Source organism: Lineus longissimus, chromosome 8 (assembly GCF_910592395.1).
Source record: "Lineus longissimus chromosome 8, tnLinLong1.2, whole genome shotgun sequence".
Classification (NCBI taxonomy): domain Eukaryota; kingdom Metazoa; phylum Nemertea; class Pilidiophora; order Heteronemertea; family Lineidae; genus Lineus; species Lineus longissimus.
Window position 1 is genome coordinate 13508843 of NC_088315.1, and position 20631 is coordinate 13529473.

At 40.3% G+C, this 20631-nt stretch overlaps 2 protein-coding genes across 2 annotated transcripts in view; one reads left to right on the forward strand and one right to left on the reverse strand.

Annotated features, from left to right (window-relative positions):
* The window catches only part of LOC135492940 (uncharacterized), a 93515-nt gene that overhangs the window by 55099 nt on the left and 17785 nt on the right, over positions 1–20631 (forward strand). The window contains exons 21-34 of the mRNA XM_064779686.1: positions 3150–3342; positions 3626–3883; positions 4416–4633; positions 4997–5219; positions 6439–6574; positions 7847–8027; positions 9143–9398; positions 9722–9908; positions 10643–10848; positions 14161–14393; positions 16134–16287; positions 16436–16614; positions 17130–17270; positions 20149–20317. Coding sequence (XP_064635756.1) covers positions 3150–3342; positions 3626–3883; positions 4416–4633; positions 4997–5219; positions 6439–6574; positions 7847–8027; positions 9143–9398; positions 9722–9908; positions 10643–10848; positions 14161–14393; positions 16134–16287; positions 16436–16614; positions 17130–17270; positions 20149–20317 — 2734 coding nt within the window. The remainder of the gene's footprint in view (positions 1–3149; positions 3343–3625; positions 3884–4415; positions 4634–4996; positions 5220–6438; positions 6575–7846; positions 8028–9142; positions 9399–9721; positions 9909–10642; positions 10849–14160; positions 14394–16133; positions 16288–16435; positions 16615–17129; positions 17271–20148; positions 20318–20631) is intronic.
* Positions 8291–20631, reverse strand: part of LOC135493045 (uncharacterized) — a 111500-nt gene continuing 99159 nt past the window's right edge. The window contains exon 6 of the mRNA XM_064779881.1: positions 8291–8311. The gene's annotated coding sequence lies outside the window, so the exon portion shown is untranslated. The remainder of the gene's footprint in view (positions 8312–20631) is intronic.

The following is a 20631-nucleotide window of genomic DNA, read 5'->3' on the forward strand; positions in this document are numbered from 1 at the left end:
AACATGAAGGGCCTTTTATCAATTGTCACTTACAAAATAATACAATATTGACAATCAATAAACTTTACCATTCCTAAACCTTTCGGGAATTTTGCTACCAACAGTTAGAAGGAAATGACGTAGAATCCTGGTTAAGCTAATATAATTCAGAAACAGGTGATTTGTTCAGCGTAGTTTGAACCATCGCAGCATCTTCCTTCGCTCCGTCCCATAATTGTAATAAAATGCATGTACTCTGTTTAGGACTAACGTATTCCATCTTTGGAAACGCTTTACTAAAATTTTAACTTTGGGTATAAATAATTGGGCATAACAAAAGAAACACAAGTGTGAAAACCGTATAAAAATCAAACTACTCATCTTAAAGTTATAGCAGTACGTAATTCAAACATTCAAGGTATAGTGCAGGAAGAACAAACTGATGATTAAAATTGTGCTATACTGAAATAAAGTTTTGATAGTTTCATGCTTATATTCTAATTACCTTGTCACATGTATGGGCTTTTAGTAAACATGTTAATGTACAATTTTAAAATATTAAAGGCTTGAAACTATAAAAAAACTTTATTTTAGTACAGCACAATGTAAACCATCAGTTTGTTCTTCCCGCACCACCAGGAATGATTGCATTTTATACCTGGCATAACTTGAAGATGGGTAGTTCGATAATTATACGGTTTTCACCACTGTGCTTGTTATCTTATGCCCTATTATTTTTTACATAATTTGAAAAGTGTTGCAGGTGACCTTTAAGGGACTAATATCTCGCATACCTAATACAAAGGTTACAAAGGTTACAAAGTTATGTAGGCCTAGTGGATTGGCCTGATTGGCTCAGATCGTGGCGCAGGCCTATGACCGGAGACACCCACTACTTGCAGTCCACTACCATTGGACCATGGGATTAACGTTTGACCAGACAATCGTGTTTGGGCTTTATTCATGGCGTGACCGAGGCTGAGCAAATGGACAATACCCGTTCATCACGTGGGCAAAGAAAACCGACCCTCATGTGGTGAACCCTTTTGGGCGTACCCACCCAATGTATGGACACTGTTATTTTGTATTAGCGGTAGGAAGACGAAACACGTGAGGAAACAGGGTATTATATGTCATATGTTGGGCAGGTTTTCTTTGTCACTTTAGGTTTCATAGTCATGCTTTTGGATGTTGCAGGTCACGTGTTGATGGTTTTTCCAGTGCAAAATTCCGGTCACATGACATAGGGCTTCGTCTGAGAAACAAGAAATTTTCAATGACGTCATAGAGTTGACATCCGGCTTTTTAGTCGAGATATTTTTATTGTGAAGCCCTGTTGAGCACGTGCACGATGTTTGACACTGAGCGTATATGACGTCATGACTAGATGTCATGTCCTTGCATTCGTGCCTGCATGTACAAAGCATTTGTTGGGGATACCCCCCTTTTTAGCTCACCTCTTAGCAGAGGTGAGCTTATCCCATACCGTGGCGTCCGTCGTCCGTCGTCGTCGTCGTCGTCGTCGTCGTCGTCGTCGTCGTCGTCGTCGTCCGTCGTCCGTTAGCAGGGCACGTTTCGTAACTGTTAGAGCTATTGAGTTGAAACTTGGTACACATGTACCCTTATGTAATGACACCTGGGAGACCAAGTTTCGGTCCGATTCGTTTCATGGTTTGGCCACCAGGGGGCCAAACGTTAAAAGTGAAAATATGCAATATCTCCCTTAATAGTAGTCGGGAAATTTTGAAAAAAATATGGTAGGTACTTCTAGCAAAGGTGCATCATATATCCTCCGGGTTTTTGATTTGACCTCCTTTTCAAGGTCACAGAGGTCAAATGGTGTAAATTGGCCGTTAGGATGTAACGATGGCACGTTTCTAAACTGCAATGACTATTGATACCAAATTTGGTACACATTTACCCCTTAGTCAGGTGATCTCAGGGACCGAAGTTTGGTCCAATATGATTCACCACTTGACCACCAGGGGGCAAAATCCAAAAACCTTAAAAATGTGATTATTCCTTAACTTCTTGCCCGATTGCCACCAATTTGATATCATGGGTACATCTAACCACCATACAGTATATGTCACACAGGTTTTTAATTTGACCTTCTTGTCAAGGTCACAGAGGTCAAATGGCGTAAATTCGCCATCGGGCCGTAACTATGGCACGTTTCTTAACTGCAATGACTATTGATCACAAATTAAGTACACATGTACCCCTTGGTCAGGTGATCTCAGGTACCGAAGTTTGGTGCGATCTGATTTGCCGTTTGGCCTCCAGGGAGGGGGCCAAATCCTAAATTCTTCAAAATGCCATTATTCCTAGTAATGACTTGCCCGATTGGCACCAATTTTATATCATAGGTACATCTAATTCTAACAACCATTCAATGTGTCACCCGGGTCTTCTTTGATTTGACCTACTTTTCAAGGTCACAGAGGTCGAATGTACTGTAAATTGGCCATTTTGGGGAAATTGTAATTGCTTGGGCCTACATCAAACCTAACACTACATGACACAAGACCATGCTCTTTATCCATCTTTCCTCCACATGAGGTGAGCACAATGGCCCTGGCCATTTCATTCTGATCATGTCGGGCATGTCCGTCAAATAAGAATGTGGCCATTAGTTTGCGTTTAGACATCGCGTTTGTGCTATTCATTCGGGTGACATCATACATTATTGTATTTGTGTCCATCTTGATTTTCGTCAGTAAAAACATTATGTTAAAAAAAGAAAGTGAATATTGATGACTTGGACAGTATGGATGAGATTGATTGATCTGAAAGAAATAACTGAACATCTCTCTGAGCCGTCAGTGATCGGTGCCAGATCATTAGCCGCGTAGAAGAGGTTAAAGTACACTGCCGTATTGCTAAACAGATTCGTATATCCAAATAAAGAAATGAAGACCATCTATTACCTGAAGTTTCCGATCTGCTTTACTTTGAACTTTCAAAGAAAGTGTGACACGCGTGGTAACAACAACAGGGGTGTTGGTGAACAGGAGATAGAAGGTATATGTGCACTACCCACATTAATTTACTTGTGAAAAATACTTTCATAGAGGTTACATGGATGTTTTTTGGTAAAAAGAGAAAACGATTAGATTTGGTGAAAAGACAAACCTATCTCATACCGTGGGTATTATTCTTATTTACAGGACCAGTTCACGGTGACATTAAACAATCCACTATCGTTTACGGAGTGTGTGCTGGTAGCTGTGAGAGGTTGGAACAAGGTCAACATGTTCACCAGTATATCAGCAGAAGTCAAGGACTGTGACGCATTTGATCCTATTCTCATCAATCCAAAAATGGTCATCGACGCAGTGGGAACACAGAAGCTTGACGAAGGTAATTCATTTTAAAATCTAATGACTAAAGTATGGCGTTTTAGAAACAACAATTTATGTCATTAACTCGCCGACACTAAAGTGCCAGCTATTCTTGCTCAAACAGCGATCTCTGCACCTGAGGAAGTTATCAGGTCTGTGTAACCCTCGTCGAAGACGTCTCACCTAGCATGTTGGAAAGTGATTTGCCAATCATTTTTAAAAAAAATTAAATACGTACTGATGAATGTCCAGTGTATCGAAGAAACTCGGTAAATGACCACTTTCAATTTAATGTTTTTCAGACACTGATGAGCCGATCCACCAAAACGGCGCCCCTATCTGGATGGAGCAGAATGCCCATTGGGAAGTGGAGGACCAGGACTACTCGCCGTGGACCAATATTCTGTCCGCAGTATGGCCAACACTCAGGCACAGGAACTACACCTACGCCGTCATAATGGACAGTTCTCTCAATGCATACACCCACTATATTCGGCCTGATGCCATGAGTTACCCAGATCCGTGCTCACTTCCAACTGCCATTGCATGTGGTGAAACAAGTATGCTCAATATCTTTTGACGTCATGTCGAATTAACCAATCAATTAATGATTCAATGAATTAATCCATTAATCAAGCAGTCGATCTCCTACAGGATGGCCCAGAATCATTTTCCCCCACACGTACAATGGAAAATAATTCTGGGCCACCCTCTAGAAAAAGGCCATTCGGTTTTTTGACTTAAAGGAATGGGCGCCTTTTACTGCAGTTCTTCTGGTTCATCAGTAATCGTTTTTTCTTGACGTGTTTGATGCTTTTCCAATTTTGTTTCAGCTCTGAGATTTTGAATTTTTCCTTTTTTTGTGCTATTTGTTGATGGAAACTACTTATGTAAAATAGGAGGTGACTGGGCAGCCGACAGCTGGGTAATATTGTCCTTAATAGTACCAATGATCATTTAACATGTTAACGTCTCTTTTTAACTTTGCACGAATCACTAAGCATACATACTGTGGCTTAGAATGATGAACTTTTTCTGTAAGCTATTTTCTATCTGGAAGAAACTTCCTTTTTACATTTGATTTCTGATTAGGTAATGAATATGTGAACGTGGAGTTCCCAGCTGGTACCTTGATCCACGGTAGACGTTACTACATCTGTATCCACGCCAAAGCAGTTAACATCGAATTTGAAAAGTGGACTCAAATCATTCCCGAAGCGTATAACTGCTCTGATGGTGTCACTGTTGATCTAACTGCGCCAACCGAAGGAGACGTCTGGATTGGATTCGATAAGGGAGCAGCATTCACGGTGAGATTCGATGGCAAAAAGTGATATTACATGTCCCAAACTCTCGTGGTATTACTTGGTTTTAACCACTGCTGGAGGCAGCTGAAATTTGCTTTTAAATGTCGTGCAAACAGCATTTTCCACTGCTCCTTATGAGTCATTAATATCATCAGTGGTAAAGTGTGCATGAAATTACATCAGTTTTGCCGCAATCCATGCGGTGGCCTTTTGCCTCCCTGGGCAGATGGTGAAAATTTTGAATAGCCTACAAAAAAGGCTTTCAAAACTATGTATTGCATCACATTGTGTTCATACAATGTCCTACTTTATTTCCTGACAACACTAAAATGGCTACCCATTGAGGAATATTCGCTTCTGCTTCAGACGAGCATCTCTGAAATGTACGTCAACTGGGACACATTTGTTGATGTAGAGGAACACAACAAGGCTCCTCACCACGCCGGGATTGCATTTTACGAATATGCCATCGGTACCACACCCAAAGGTATCGATATACAGGACTTTACCAATGAAGGTCTCAGCAATCATGGACGGGCTCATGGCATCTCTCTACAGAATGGCTATACCTACTATGCCAGTGTTAGAGGTAAGGCATTTCAGTCATTCTCAATTAACTTTCATTCAATCTGATAATTTCATTGCCATGTAAAACCTGTTTCATTAAAAACGTTATTTTGTGAAGTATGTTGATATATCGAGCAATATCTTATTTGTTTGTGAAGATTAGTCATCCTGGTGTCGTAGTAATTCCATGAAAGGTTAAGTCAAATAACTACTGGATTGAGAAAGAAACTTACAGAACGTTTCGAATAGCATCCCCATTTCCTCGTCAGCTGATCTACTGCTGTTGTTGTTGTCGTTGTCTATGTGGGGGAAACTTCACGGGCCCTCAAGGACTGTTTCAACCAGCACTGTAGACCTAGCGCATGTGGCTCCTCGTCAGCCATTTTCCACCATGCTAAGGAATAACAAGGACATTCATTCAGCCTGGAATCCACCGAGATTCTGTCACGGGGATCTCGATGGCACGAACGTGGCATCAAGGAGGCTTTGAAAGACTCCATGCCCCTGACCTTAATCGCAAAGGCGGCCTACGAGTGGAACTTTCAGGCACCTGGGATCCCGCCCTCTTGAGACACACTTCCGAAACCTCCCGTACCGAACAATGACAACAACAACAGCAGTAGATCAGCGGACGAGGAATGGCGGATGCTATTCGAAAACGTTCTGTAAGTTTCTCTCGTCAGTCCAGTAGTTATTTGACTTAAAGGGAAGCTATGGGAATGATTCCCCATTCGACCAACAGTTACGACCTTAACATCTACGTAAACTGCGTATTCTTAAAAACAACTGTGAATCCTTCGATTACAACCGTGCATCAGCAGAAGAACGAGCAGGTCTAGTTCCCTATGTGTTTGAGCCAAGGTACCAGGGCAGAAAAAGGTCTGAAAGCTTAGTGGAAACGAGTAGTACTCGCCTTGATGAAAAAACTCCACTGCATCCATGACGTCATTCGCCGTGGGAGATTTGAACAAACATGGCTACCCCCGCAAACTGCTTATTAAATGCAATTTTCTGCACTATCTAGGAATATTCATCATATCCTTGGTGTAGAGTATTTGTTTGTCATGTACCTTGGTATGTATTTGTTTAAAAAAATATTTTGATTGGTGCATCAATTTATTCCAACAGATTCCCTTTAACCTTTCATGGAATATCTTCTTTGATACCGGTACTTTTTTATACTTTACAAGTATGTCGGTAATTTCTGGGCATGGTTATCGTTTTCGACATCTTATTTTCAGCTACTGATTTCGTTGGCCTTGAGACGGTTGTGACATCCGATGGCATTACGGTAGACACCACACCTCCACTGAAATCTGACGCCAAGATTGATATTGGTCACAGGGTGCACACGTCTAAGACATCTGTGACGGCTAGGTGAGTTTGAAAAAGACGTTTAAAATAGATACGATTGCTACCGACATGTCCGAAGGCGCCGTTCAAACGACCGATTACGTCAATTTCTGCGACATGCGATGGAGCCAAAACAACATGATGATAGACTGCAATTTAGCCGTCGGCGGCCGCATATATTTCAACCAAAGTTGTGAGTGTCATGACTGTTTCGCAGGTAGCAACAACCCAAATACCTCGTTTGTGCAGTGCCTAACGTGCCGGGTCATATTAGCCAAATTTACGGACCATATCGACTTTAAAATTGAATTGCTCCTAGCCATGACGGATTTCCGACTCCTAATGAAGAAATCTGGAATACTGAAGGAATTTTGCGTATGATAAAAGCCAAACAATTTTTTAAATGGCGTTTAATTAGGACAATTACTGATACAATAACGTCGGTATTTTCAACACAGACAGGCTAATCACGCCGAGCTCCGTTTTCCAATTCACCAATTAACACTTGGAATCAACGCACAGTAACTCTTTGCATCTCGTAACAGAGCCCTTTTTGCAATTTAGTTCACGTTTAATGAATAAATTGCTAATAAATTTTTTAAATCGTCTAAAACGCGCAAATTTCGAATTTTCGTTTTTTAAAGTACCTTCTGAAAATTGAAAAAAAACCCCTCTCTGTTACGTGAACGCGAATGTGTATACGATATGAATGCAACTATCAACTTCCGAATGCAATGTTCCAAAAAGGGCAGTAGGAAGTTGAATTTCGTCAGCAATGCATTCGTATTAGTAATTAGCCAAATTAAGAGGCATCTTTTAAAATCTTTTGTGCTTTTTACTTATCAAACATACATGTACATTTTGCTATTCAGATGGAGTCGAAACTTCGTGATGCCTGGCACTAATTGAATGTTTAAGTCACGATGCCCCGCCTATCTTGGTAACATAATCCGGCACCTTAAAACGTGGGATCGATGATAACTCTGAGAACGTATTCCTGTTGTTCTTCAACTTGATGGTTATCGGGCCATCTTTATCCGACTATTACGTCCAAAGAAATCCGGAATAGTTGCTTCAGTGTGTCGTGAATCAAATATGTTCGAAATACCACGAGTATAGGTTTTATTTGAAGACAACTCCTCAAAATCATTTCTTCATGTCTTCTGGACCTCGATTAACAAAATTGAATCACTAACCCCATTTTCATCATCTCCTACAATGATTCCCAAATCATTTTTTTCCAGATTAGTCGATTCATTAATTGTTTTTTGAGTACTTCTTTTCTTTGTCTTCCAGTTGGATTGGTTTATTTAGTGACGCTGAGTCTGGCATTGCGTACTACATGTGGGGTATCGGCTCCCTTCCCGGACAGGTAGATGTGATGACCTGGGAGAAGGTTACATCGGATACTGTTGTCTCTCCTCCGAACGATCCACTCTCGCTTAAGGAAGGACTCACATACTATGTCTCAGTCAAGGTATACACAAAAAAACAGATAAATACCGCCCCCTTGCTTCGTCATCCGAGCCACCGTTATGCAATTATGCGTCCATGATTACAGGCCCTGCCAATCGCTCTTGGGCATGTTGGGCAGAATGTAAATATTACCTTAAGGAAGATAACGGGCCATTTAGGTCGTTTGGAATCAGTTGTTTGTGCGGTTTCTGCGACTTCACCAGAGACATGTAACTGGTCTGTCTGGAGCCGGGAAAACAGCTTACTCGTCTAGTTTTTTAACCGGGTAGATTGTAGAGTGACAGCCTAAAAGATAGAAACACGCGTGTGTTGTTTCATTCAATAGTGACGTTGTATTGCCTTTAAGTATCTTGAGAAGGACAATCTTACAATCATTACTTACAGACGAAAACACAATTGTGTGGTTTTGCCACTTCTTCTTAAAGTAAATGCCATTCATGATATTAAATGACAATAAATATTATCGCAAAAAAAACAAAATTACGTAAGAAACTGTTTCAAAATTACCATAGCGGGGAATCGAACCCGGTGTCGAGGTTTGAAATCTTAATAACTTAATTATTATGCCCACTCAAGAGGCCTTCTTTACTTGTCGGACAACGATTTCCAATCAGTTAGCATTTCGTACAGGCGAAGACTTGTATCCAGTGTTCTAGGGACAAGCGATATCTATATTGCATGAATAATCATATTTGAGTCACGTTGTAGTGTCATAAAAAGAAATTTCAATTGTCATTTGGGCATCTTTAAGGCTGTACCAACAAGTTGTCTTGACTCTCCATACCAGCGGTACAATCTTTAACTAATTTTTACTAACTAGAAAATATCTGGAAACAAAATGTGGCCTATCCCGGGGACCACACTCTTCCCATTGGATGCAGTTTTAGTATATTTGCGCATAAGCATGTAGAATTCTGTTCCCTTAAAGCGAGGGCCAAAATTGAGAAACGCTCAGATTATTTCTTGAGTAAATATGTTCACAGGTCATTTTAACTTTCTACCCTCATGCCCATTGCAGCAACATTAGTTGTGTTGTTGCAGATCAGAGTAGTCTTGATTGCATCTTACTGAATGGAAGTCACATATTTCTTAACCCAATGAACCGATTACTTTCAGGCTTATAACAATGCTGGTCTCTACAGCTCTGCCAGTTCGTGGGGGGCTGTCGTTGACAGCTCTTCACCTGTGATTGGGGTAGTTCATGATGGTGGTGAGATAGACCTTGACTACCAAACCGATCGCTCTGTCCTCATTGGCTGGTGGCAAGGCTTTGAAGATCCCCATTCGGGCATGTCCCACTATAGTTGGATGATTGGAACTTGTGAGGGATGCGATGACGTGCTTCCAGAACAATTTGTTGGTCAAGAAACAGGTTAGTTGTTTGGGGATATACATTTATTACCTGTAGCTCGTTCCCTCATACCGTGTTGCTTCATCCACATTGGTGGTATCGATGCATCTTCAAATTTAGATTCACAGCTAATAGGCGGCTTCGAAAGAATTTAACAAATTGAAGAAATTGCAGAAGTCCTTCCGTGTGGGGTAATGAATGATGCATTCGTGCATACTCAACAATTGTCAGATAACAGTGAATTTGGTAAATGCAGCTTTTCAAATCATAAGTCAGAGACCGAATTTAAGAAATGTCCTTGGCAAAATAAAAGCAGTTATGACATACCAACATTTACTTTCCAGATGCCTCTGCCACGAACCTTGACCTAGTTGCTGGTCACATCTACTACATCACCGTGGTAGCTTGCAATCTGGCAGACATGTGCGTTCAGAAGTCATCAGATGGCATAATCACTGATGACACACCACCAATTCCTGGAGTCGTCTATGATGGTCTGAGCGGCTCCGATATGTTGTATCAGGTTTCAGAGTATGTATTGGACCACCCAAGTTCTCTTTCTTTATATCCTTCTTGTATGTGTGTTGTATTTTATATCCGCAATAAATTCAATGCAACTTGGTTACATTGCTCTTACTGAAAGCATCTCAATATTGCTGATAGACATTATAACTATTGAAGCAACTGTCATCGCGCGAAACACCTTCATGAAATATTTTCATGAGATCTTCCGAATTGACCATGACCTGTCGAGTATATGCACGTTTTGACATGAAGTTGAAGCTGTTGTTTTTTCTTCCAATTTTCGACAGGCCTATAAATTGATGATGGTCACTGAATGAGACAAAGATACATGACGTACCTGCAATGTGATATAAACAGTCTTCATGCTATTCTCTCTTAGAAAGAAACGATGTTTGAGCTTTTGAAAAACCTCTGTGGTTTTTCAGCAAACATAAATTTATATCCCGTTTTTTTAGGCGAATAAAAAGCATCCTTGCAACTATGCAGGGCTCTTCATTCCCCGAAAAACCTCTGAAACTCTTTTTTACTGCTGCCCATCCGATACAACGACATACTCCTGGAGTGCTTCTATCAAGGACATGTTCATGTAATTACTCTGCAATTTTCACCCAGCTTGTCTTTTTTAATACTCACTTATCTACACATTCATGCCGTTTTTGTACAAAAGTGAGCGCAATGGCGCCTTGTCACACTTGTTCTTAGCAAATATTGACTAGTATGTTTCTTGTGTTTCTTCCCAGGACTAAGATAGGCTGCAAATGGTGGGGCTTCAATGATCCAGAGTCCGGAATTGATCATTACCAATGGTGGGCTGGTACAACTTCGGGGGGAGACAACGTAGTTAGTGCCACCTATGTAGGTCCTACTGGTTTGGCCTTTAAGACAGGAGTCAGTCTGCCCATTGATACAAGGATTTACATCACCGTCAAAGCTACCAATCACCTTGGTAAGTCACACATAATATCACTCAGGTAGTCCCTGGGAAACGCAGCAGATGCACTTCTTCTAAGCCATCAAAGTTTCGTTAAGTATGTTACTCACACGTAGTTGTTGTTCCGCTTGGCCTGTTTTTCTTTGCGCAGGCGGTAAGATGGTAGGTGTGACGTGCCCCTTTCCTAATAGCCGGGAGATTTAACGATGTTTTCTTCAGGAGGCGCTTAGTTATCCTTACAATGATCAGAAGTGGGTCTGTCTGAACAAAATATGGACGCCTGGTAGAGGTGTGTTTTTTGTTAGAGTTTTTCCTCCATGTAAGTACAACTACTTACTTTATTTCCCACTTTGGGGAGAAAAGGTTTCGCGCATGTAGTTCATCGTTACGAATCTGAAAATGACACATCGATCAAACTTGAACTTTTGCTATACCCTGAGCTAGCTCTGTTTCCAATCTACCAAGTTAACGTGGGTCTGTTCAATCTCATTTCAAAATTCGCTATTCAGTCTGGGTTTCAGCATTACATGAACAATGTGAACAATTTTATGTAATGAAGAACGAAGTATAAACTTGTGGGAAACAACATATACATGGGTGATATGAATAAAGTTTACCAAATGCTTTTACTTCAATTTTGTACAAAAAGGCCTTGTGGAAATATACAAGGAGTTTTAGATAAAAGCATTTGCTAGTCTTTATTCATATCACCAAAGACAGATTACTTCAAAAAAACCTACAGCTTAAAAACCATAAACATAGCCTTTCTTTCGGCAGCTGTAGATCAGGCACCAGTCGACCGATTCCATCGATTATTGTACCACTGATCGAGCTGCATTTGCTCTCTACTACCAAAATGCATTTACCGTACTTCTTAGTCTTTCAGTTAAGCAATTCATCCCCATTTTGCACTGTATGTACAGCTGTTTTTACAACTGGCCCCTGATTCTGCCAACTTTGAAGCAATAGTCCTGTTGTGTTGTTTTATCCCCCTATGCACCGCTCGTGTAGTAAAATGGAAATTAGAAATAATTGCTCACACATGACAGTGTTCAAAAATAGATTCTGCTTTGATTAGTTTCCTTTTGTACTTCTCAACAACAGGGTTTGACTTGATAGCCAGCATGGGCAGAAACAGCGATGTAAGAGCTTGGTGAAATGACATTTTATTCATATCACATGACTTTTCCCATTCATCGATGGTTTGCAAATCTTGATGCCACTTGTATAGCTAATTAGGCCTACCAGCATTTTGGTAGTGTGAGGTTGGGACAAAACCTCACAGCAAAGACGGGCAGTTTTACGATGGAAGAAATTGAAAAAACTGTGAACAAAATCACTATTTACTCATAAACTGTATATGTGATTTCTTTCTTCAAAATGCTAGCTTGTCCTAACAATGACCCTTATTCATGTATTGATAAGGTTTTTGGCAGAGACAATTCAATAGGTTTCCTTATTCCTTGCACCAAAAAAGTTACTTTGTTTGTCATAGTTACAGTGTTTACTGACCCCAAATTTATACTTGATATAAGATAGCAAATCACAGTTTTCATTTTATTTCATGAATTTGGTTGCAGTGTTGTAACAATTCACCCAGTATCTCTTCACCTTAATCTTCAAACAAATTGGGGGTTTCTTGGACAAGGCATGTTATTCATATTTGTGAAGTACATGTAATTCTTCTGCACTTCAGGTGAAGTATGACATATTGGGCCTGCCAAATGGCATTCGTCCTTGGAGTTAAAGAGCCGAGCACAGGGAGATTATCCCAGCAGCAAAAGTTTGTTGGTTCAATGCTCACATGTGCTCTCTCTCAAAACTCCCCTTTTTCTCTATTCCCAAACTAGCAATGCTTCTATTGTTACCATGACCAAGTTGGCGGGTGAAGTTATGTGTGTTGGTTTAGTGGTATATGCAAATCAATCTATGCGCGCTCTATTGGAATATTTTGGCACATAGCACTCCTCATGACCATCACACTCGGGCAGTTTTTGCCAAAAACAGATGTGCTTATTGTCTTCTGGTGATAAAGTGGCTCATTTAATTGTTAAATTCTCTTGTTCTTCTGTAAGGGGAAAGCATTAGCCTCATTTTGAGAACCATTACGATCCTTCAAAAACTGCGACCGCCAGGTAGGGGTTGAAAAATGTCAATTTCATTCAAAAAATTTAGGAAATCCCGGCTACAGGTTTTTGGCTCAACACAACACCACAGTGTCCGTCGTCGTCCGTATCCTGTTTCAAAAACAGTGGCACGTTTCTTAACAACTTGGACTATGAACTTGTAACTTTGGACAAAGGACTTCCCCCTAGGTCAGGTGACCTATGACAATTAATTTCTATCGATCTGATTCATGACTTAACCACCAGGGGGCCAGAAGTGGAAACCTAAAATGTGTGATATCTCACTTATGCGTGACTCGTTTTCGATAACAAATTTATGGTAGGTTCTCCTAGCAAGGATACATCACATATCATACAGGTGTTTGATTCAACCTAATTTTCAAGGTCACAGAGGTCAAATGGCGTAAATTGGCCGTTTGAGGGTATGTTTCTTAACCGCTAAAGCTATGAACGTTAAATTTGTTACCCATGACTCCCTACGTCATATAACTGCTGACACCGAATTTCTGTCTGATCTAATTCTCGATTTGGCCACCAGGGGGCCATAACTAAAAAAGGTAAAAAATGCAATATCTTGCTTATTAGTGACTTCTTTTCGATGATTTTATGGTAGGTACTCCTAGCAAGGAAACATCACATATCCCACGGGTTTTTGATTTGACCTAATTTTCATGGTCACAGAGGTCAAATGGTGTAAATTGGCCATTTGAGTGTAACTATGGCAATTTTCTTAACCACTAAAGCTATGAACTTGAAATTTGGTACACATGATTTCCTATGTCATGTAATCTCGGACACCGAATTTCAATCTGATCTAATTCTTGACTTGGCCACCAGGAGGCCAAAACTAAAAAAGGTAAAAAGTGCAATATCTTGCTTATCAGTGACTTGCTTTCGATTGTAATTTATGGGTAGGTACTCCAAGCAACGATACATCACATGTCATACCGACTTTGGTTTGACCTATATACTATACATGTAGCATGTTTCTTAACCAGGATGAATTCCTAACCACCAAATATCTATACGGTGAGCAAAATGGCCCTTGGCCGTTTCATTCTGTCTTTAATATCACTCATTGTCAGGGATCTTGGGATGCAGAGTCGCAAGTCTGGCATCGTTGACAAGATTGTTAAGATGAACACATTATTGCTGCTCATGTTAGGCAAATCTTAACTTAAACCAAATATCTTATTTGCAGGATTGTCCTCTCAGAGAACATCCAATGGATTTATCGTCGACAGCACTGCACCTAGCTTCACCATGAAGCCACGCTTATTTAATGAGGCAGGCTCGGGAGCTGCTGATACCCAGATCTATAGAAGTACCTTGAAGGCTGTGTGGCAATCACAGGATGCGGAGTCACATGTTAAGGACCAATACATTTCTCTATATACACATCTTAATGGTGAATTGACTGCACCTACTGTTCATGTAAGTACGTTATTGAAGATATAGATTTTTGTTGGCATAAGTACTACGCCCAGAATGCTCATTTGAGGTGGCATTTTTTGCTCACTTCAAAATTCAAAATTCAATTTTGAATTTTGAATTTTGAATGAGCATTCTGGGCTTTCGTACTGAAGAGACGGCTTTTTAATGCAACCAACTCTACTCGGGAAGTTTTGATAGGGCGATTATCTCGATCTCGGATACTAACCGAGCATGTCCTGTGACGCTGTGTAATGGATCACTGTTTTAAAAGTGTCCCGGCTAAAGTATTAATATTCTACTCAAGCCTTTTCTTGGGCTGGTCAAGCCTTTTCTTGACCTGCTCGGAAACGTTTTTTTATAAGGCGCTGCTCCAAATTTAAACACCCGCGGTTTTAGGTGAATAATCCATAATGAACCGATCCGATTGTCAAGTGGGTAAAGGCGCTACTCCACGAGACAGATTATGTTGACACTTTCTGTCAGCAAAGTCTCGACAGAAACGTCAAACGTCTATCCACTGCAGTAAAAAAGGTCACGGAAGTAACTGTCGATTCATTATCCACAAGAGATTTTCTCTCCGACAGCACCTTCCAACATTAAAAATTGTCTGGTGGAGTAGCGCCTAAGACGTCAACTTCTTGAACGGGTTGTAGTCGTGCCCTGTTGGTAGCTATTTCCAGTGCGGCCGATTGGTCAGCTGCGAGCTATTATAGCGTAAAAACTGCCTTCTCGTCATGCGCCAGGCATATGAGATAGGTGTTTGGAAGTAAAGAGTGTCTCATTAGCCAAAATTTAACTAACCTTTATTTCTGACACAAATAATAAACAAACTTTACATAAATTGTTTGGTTCAGGCCACTTCATTCGATGACGGTACCTAGACTCCCACCCATATCAAGTCATCAAGTAATTTGACTAAACTACAGTATAAACTAGGCAATTGCTATACATGTAATATATTTTGCTATAAGATTTCAGACCGTCTGAGACATGTTGTGTGTCGGGTGTGGTGGGTGAACAAACAAAAACGTTCCATTTTTAAAAAACGTGTTTCTAAGATAAGAAGTAGCAGTCATGTTATTTCATGTTAACCAGGAATTGCCATTTATTTCTTTTGCACAACCTGTGCAAAATTTAGCTTAGCACTACTTTTCTAAATATGTGACTCGCTCCACCAAAACTAGGCGCTTGTCGCATCTGAACTCGACAGGTTGATACGGACTTGTTGTTCATTTCCCTATTGTAGACCTTTTGTGAAATCTATTACAAACTGATTTGGTCACATTTCACAAAAGGTCTACAATAGGGAAATGAACAACAAGTCCGTATCAACCTGTCAAGTTCAGATGCGACAAGCGCCTAGTTTTGGTAGAGCGGGTCACATATGTGACCCGCCATGACAAAACAGGTCGCATGTCGCTCTGAGCTTGACAGGTTGAGACAGACTGGTTGTTCATTTCACCATTGTCTGCCTTTTGTAAAATCGGAGCATATCAATTACTTCTATTATGTCCTGGTGTCATTTTAGGCTCATCTTCTGTGCGACATGCGACTCATTTTGTCGTGGTGGGTCACATATATACATTGTAAAGAGAGGGCGATATGAAAAATTCCGATCTTTATGTCACTAAATCTTTTACTTTTTGTTTGGTGTGAACGCTTAGAAAAGAAATACCGTTTGCTGTACTACTGTAACATATCTGGTCACACCACATTATATCCGATATTGTCTGTTGGCAGATTCCTGGCACAGCTCGCGACTACACATTCACCAACGTGTCTCTCTATGATGCTGGCAAGTACATTGTACATGTCATCGCCTGTAATACTGCAAGACGCTGCACAGCTGACGAGAGCTTGGAAATCATGGTAGATGCCACCCCACCTTCACGAGGTAAGCCTAAATCCAAGACTGGGAAAAGGATGTTCTTTCAAAACAAATGCAAAAAAATAAAGATATTCTAACCATTGAAAAATGCTCATTTTCTTCACGCAGTCTTGCACGTGCCAGGAGTTGATAGTAATTTCCCTTTATCCTGCAGGCAATTGGGCCATTGAAACAATGCACGCTGCCCGTCTGACAAGGCATCAGGACGGCTGGATGAGGTGGACATCAAACAACCTTAAACTCTCCTGGCTCGGATTTACTGACCTCCACAGCGGTGTGGTTAGTTATATGATTTCCGTTGGAAGGGGGCCATTTGGGACCGAAATGACTTCGGTAAGTTTTGATGACAATTGAGATAGAACCGTAATCATGGGTGATGGGAATCGGGCACTGAGAAATGTGGGTTATGCACTCAAAAATACCGCACCGGTCTTACCTGGTGTTGATTTTCATTACTCCAAAACATGCGTTATGTAGGCTATATTAACATGTCAAAATTCAGTATTTTGTAATGGCCACACTTTGAATTAATCGATATCATGGAGGATTATTTTTCTCTTGCTGATGATCGGAAACATCAGGCTGAACTATGCCAGAAACAATACAGTGTACATGTACGTCACCATCCATGAGAGAGAGATGAATTTTTGGGGATTTTTTTAATCTCAGGATATATTCCTGGAGTTTTATCCAACTAAGATGAGACTGCTGTCGCATATTTTTGTTCCAGTAAGTTTTTTAATATGGTTAGGTAGTACACAATGTTGCAGCAAAGACATAGAGTGGACATCATAATACTGCACATCATAATACTGCACATCATAATACTGCCCGTTGATTTTTTTCAGAATGGTTTCCGAACCATATCCCATGCTAATACAGGTGTTGACAAGGCCGACGAAGGAAAGGTCCAGACTGCTGACGTCAGCCTTTCTCAGACATTGAATAGTAATGACCAAATTTACATCACCATGTATGCTATTAACGGGGTATGTATAAGTTGAATGAATCTTAACAATATATGATCCAACTCATCATTAGTTTAAACAGCAGACACGTCAGAACAAAAATGATCAGGCGCAGGTGTGTCATATGGGTAGCCTGAAAAAAGAAACAATTTGATGAAGAAAAAAAATGTTTTCATGTTGGGGCCATGTTCTGTTGCAGTTTTTTTATCCTGGTGATTTCTCTGTAAATCAATCTTGAGTTTTTAGCCAAAAAATCGGTAAGTCAGTTTAATTTTGTCACGATTTTATAAAATCGAAAAGTTAATTTCAATCGCCTTTCAAATGATACTGCACTTCAGAAATAATTTGTTTTGTATTAAGTTTCTATGTACACCGCGTATGTATTCTTGATATTTGCTTCTACTTTGTTTAACGTGTATATGGCCTTGCTGACTTCAGCCTTAGGACTCAAACCAAACGTGTTTAACGGGGTAGGTTATCATGCTTAGCCTAATATGATGACTCTTGGGATAAGTCATGTCATTTGTGTATCAAGGAAATGTTTCCTTCCCAATAAAGGTACACGATTCGGCTGCGATGCTTTTGAGAACTAAACAGTTCGCTCACAAATATAGTTCATATGTCAAATTATATCAAAATGCTTTTTTTATTTTTAAGAGTACAAAATGACAATCTGAGGACAGTTTTACTACCACTAACTTCATTTTTGTCGGATATTGATGCCATTTGTTTATTCGCAAGGCACATGTAAATTTCGGTAGAGGTTTTGGCCAGGAGATATGCCTATATGCTACTGCAAGAATGATATTTGTTTTAATACGATAGAACATTTGAGGAGCTAGTTTTATATTAAACGATTTTTGACCAGGTGATCGGGATAAGCGAGATGTGGATCGTTTTCTCCTCACTCTTTTGTCCTAAGATGACGATGACTATGATGATTTTAGACAATCACGTTTAGAGACCAGTTTCTGTTACAGCAGCAAAAGCCCTGCTTTCGAATACATTGGATCTTAGAGTTACCAGACTTAGTCTGGTTACTCTAAGAGTGGATGAATTAGCATGTTAATTATTGGCATATAATTGGTAATTAACTGCCCGCAAAGGCTGAGAAAGCAGCTAAACTCTGACAGTGTAACGCTGCAGTTGCAGTTGCATGATCACAGAATATGCTATGAAAACCTTCCGCATAATTTGTTTGAGGACACTTCAAGAAACTAGGTTACAATCCCTCGTACATGTGGAAACACATTACTGTTGTCGTGGTTCCTCCCCTGGTTCGTCATAATCTATATTATATTAGTGGATCGCACTTTCTGTAATAAAGTAAGAACTTGCAAAAAACGGCTGTTTTAATCACGCTGATGTTTGACTTAATATATCCTGTTACATTTGAAGATGGCATTCGACCACCTTTGAAGTGCTGAAATGTCATTTAAACTTGGTAAAACATACTTCAAAGACGAAGAAAAACCAAAATGACCTGATGTGATGTGATTACAAGCGCTTGGTTCTAAGTGTTCTATAAAGTGACTTAGCAAAAATATATGGCAGGCTCTCCGCTCACCTCTGGGCACCTGTGTGACTGTCCGCTATGGTTACACAATAAACATAGTTGACAGTCATGACAGTGCCCACATGTAACCATAGTGGATAGTATGCCAGCTATAACTGCATTTTAAGTCATATTATGAAACACTTAGAGCTTAGTGCTTGTTATCACATTTTCCTAATCTGGTGTGCATGCTACACAACACAGCACGTGCAATGACAATGACAATTAAGGCAGATATGGTAGATATGTGTGAAATTTGTACCCTTAATTGGGAGTAGGGCTACAAAAACACTGATTTCTCTGCTTACCTATTAACATATGTGTTTGAACTATCATTTAGCAATACCAACCAGCAAATCCACGTTTAGTGCCATAGAACAGGAAATATTCGCGGTTGAATCTGCCTGTGCTTTCAATATATTTGCTGTCGTCTGCTGGCCGCTTCGGTAACAATAGCGGACCGTGATTTGCTAAACCTGTCCGAATCCCCACACTGGTCATCTTACTTGGGGTATACACCGTTTCTAACAACCGGAAATCACCAAAGTCCAGAAAATGATAAAAATCAGTTCTACACAAAGCCGTAGTGCAGTTATTATTCGAACGAATTTGCTTAAACGTAATATTGGTAATATTTTTATATACGTAGTATCTGTCTTCACATCAGCACGTATCTACACGCTTAGAAAGTTTCAAACTCGAGTACGAATGTTCTTTACGAACGGCGAAGGTCATAATAATCAATGACATGGTCATAAACAAGTTGCCGTCACATATCGAAATCAGACCATGATATGGAGATCACTTTCGCACTGGTTTTGATTTTCAGTTCTAATCTTTAGGCAGAAGATATTTCGTTAAAAGTATCTAAAAAATTTCACTAGTAAAATATCCGGCGTGCCTCACAAGCAGCTTCACTGTGACAAAAATAACGGACTGCGTAGCAAGCATGTGCTTGCCAAATAGCCACTTCCAATTAATATTCATTAGAGGGGCGTATTCTGCTACCTTGTGATTAGATCTTCACTTTAGACGGCAAGCATGCTTGCCACCCAAGTTAAAAATAATTGCTGCATAGCAAGCATGCTTGCCAAATATCCGTTGCCTAATATAATTCAAAGCGATTTTATGTAAAACCTGGCTCAAAGTAGTTTTTAAACATGGGACCTTTATGAAATATCACTACGCATATGCAGGGAGAATGATGGTCAGGTGCACTGAGTTGGAAGTCAAGGCCGTCAAGGTGCCTCAGGTTGTGACGGGCGGACGTGAAGCCTGAGTCAGTGTTGGTCTCTCGCGGTATATAGATATTGTTTTATTATAGTCTTTCTATGTTGATTACAGGCAGGATTAGAAAGTCGGTATATCATGAATGAGTTCAAGGCAGTGCCCGGTGGCCACTTGAACCTTATGCGAAGATGCACTGCACAAAGTTGTGAGGGAGATTGCGTGTGCGCAGTGGAGGACCAGCGATGTGCAGATCGATTGGGTTCATGCGTTGACCAATCGGCAGGTGAGTTAATTTATGCTATAATCCACCATTAACTTTATACTGTGTATTACCCTTTGGTTGCTCCCCCAACTGCAACAATAAAAGATCCTCGAAAATACAACATGTGGGCTGACAGGAGAAGGCGTGTTCAGCACACGTGGACCCTGCAGAAAGTTATGTTGACTGCTTTTCCTAAAAAATGACTTTCGTGGATTTCTATTGTCTGCATGTGTGTACTGAGTGTAGTATAGTATATGAAAGCCGTGTGGCGTAAATCGAACACGTGCAGGACTTGATGCAACCACAGAACTTCGTATTCCGTTTTTCGTAAGGGT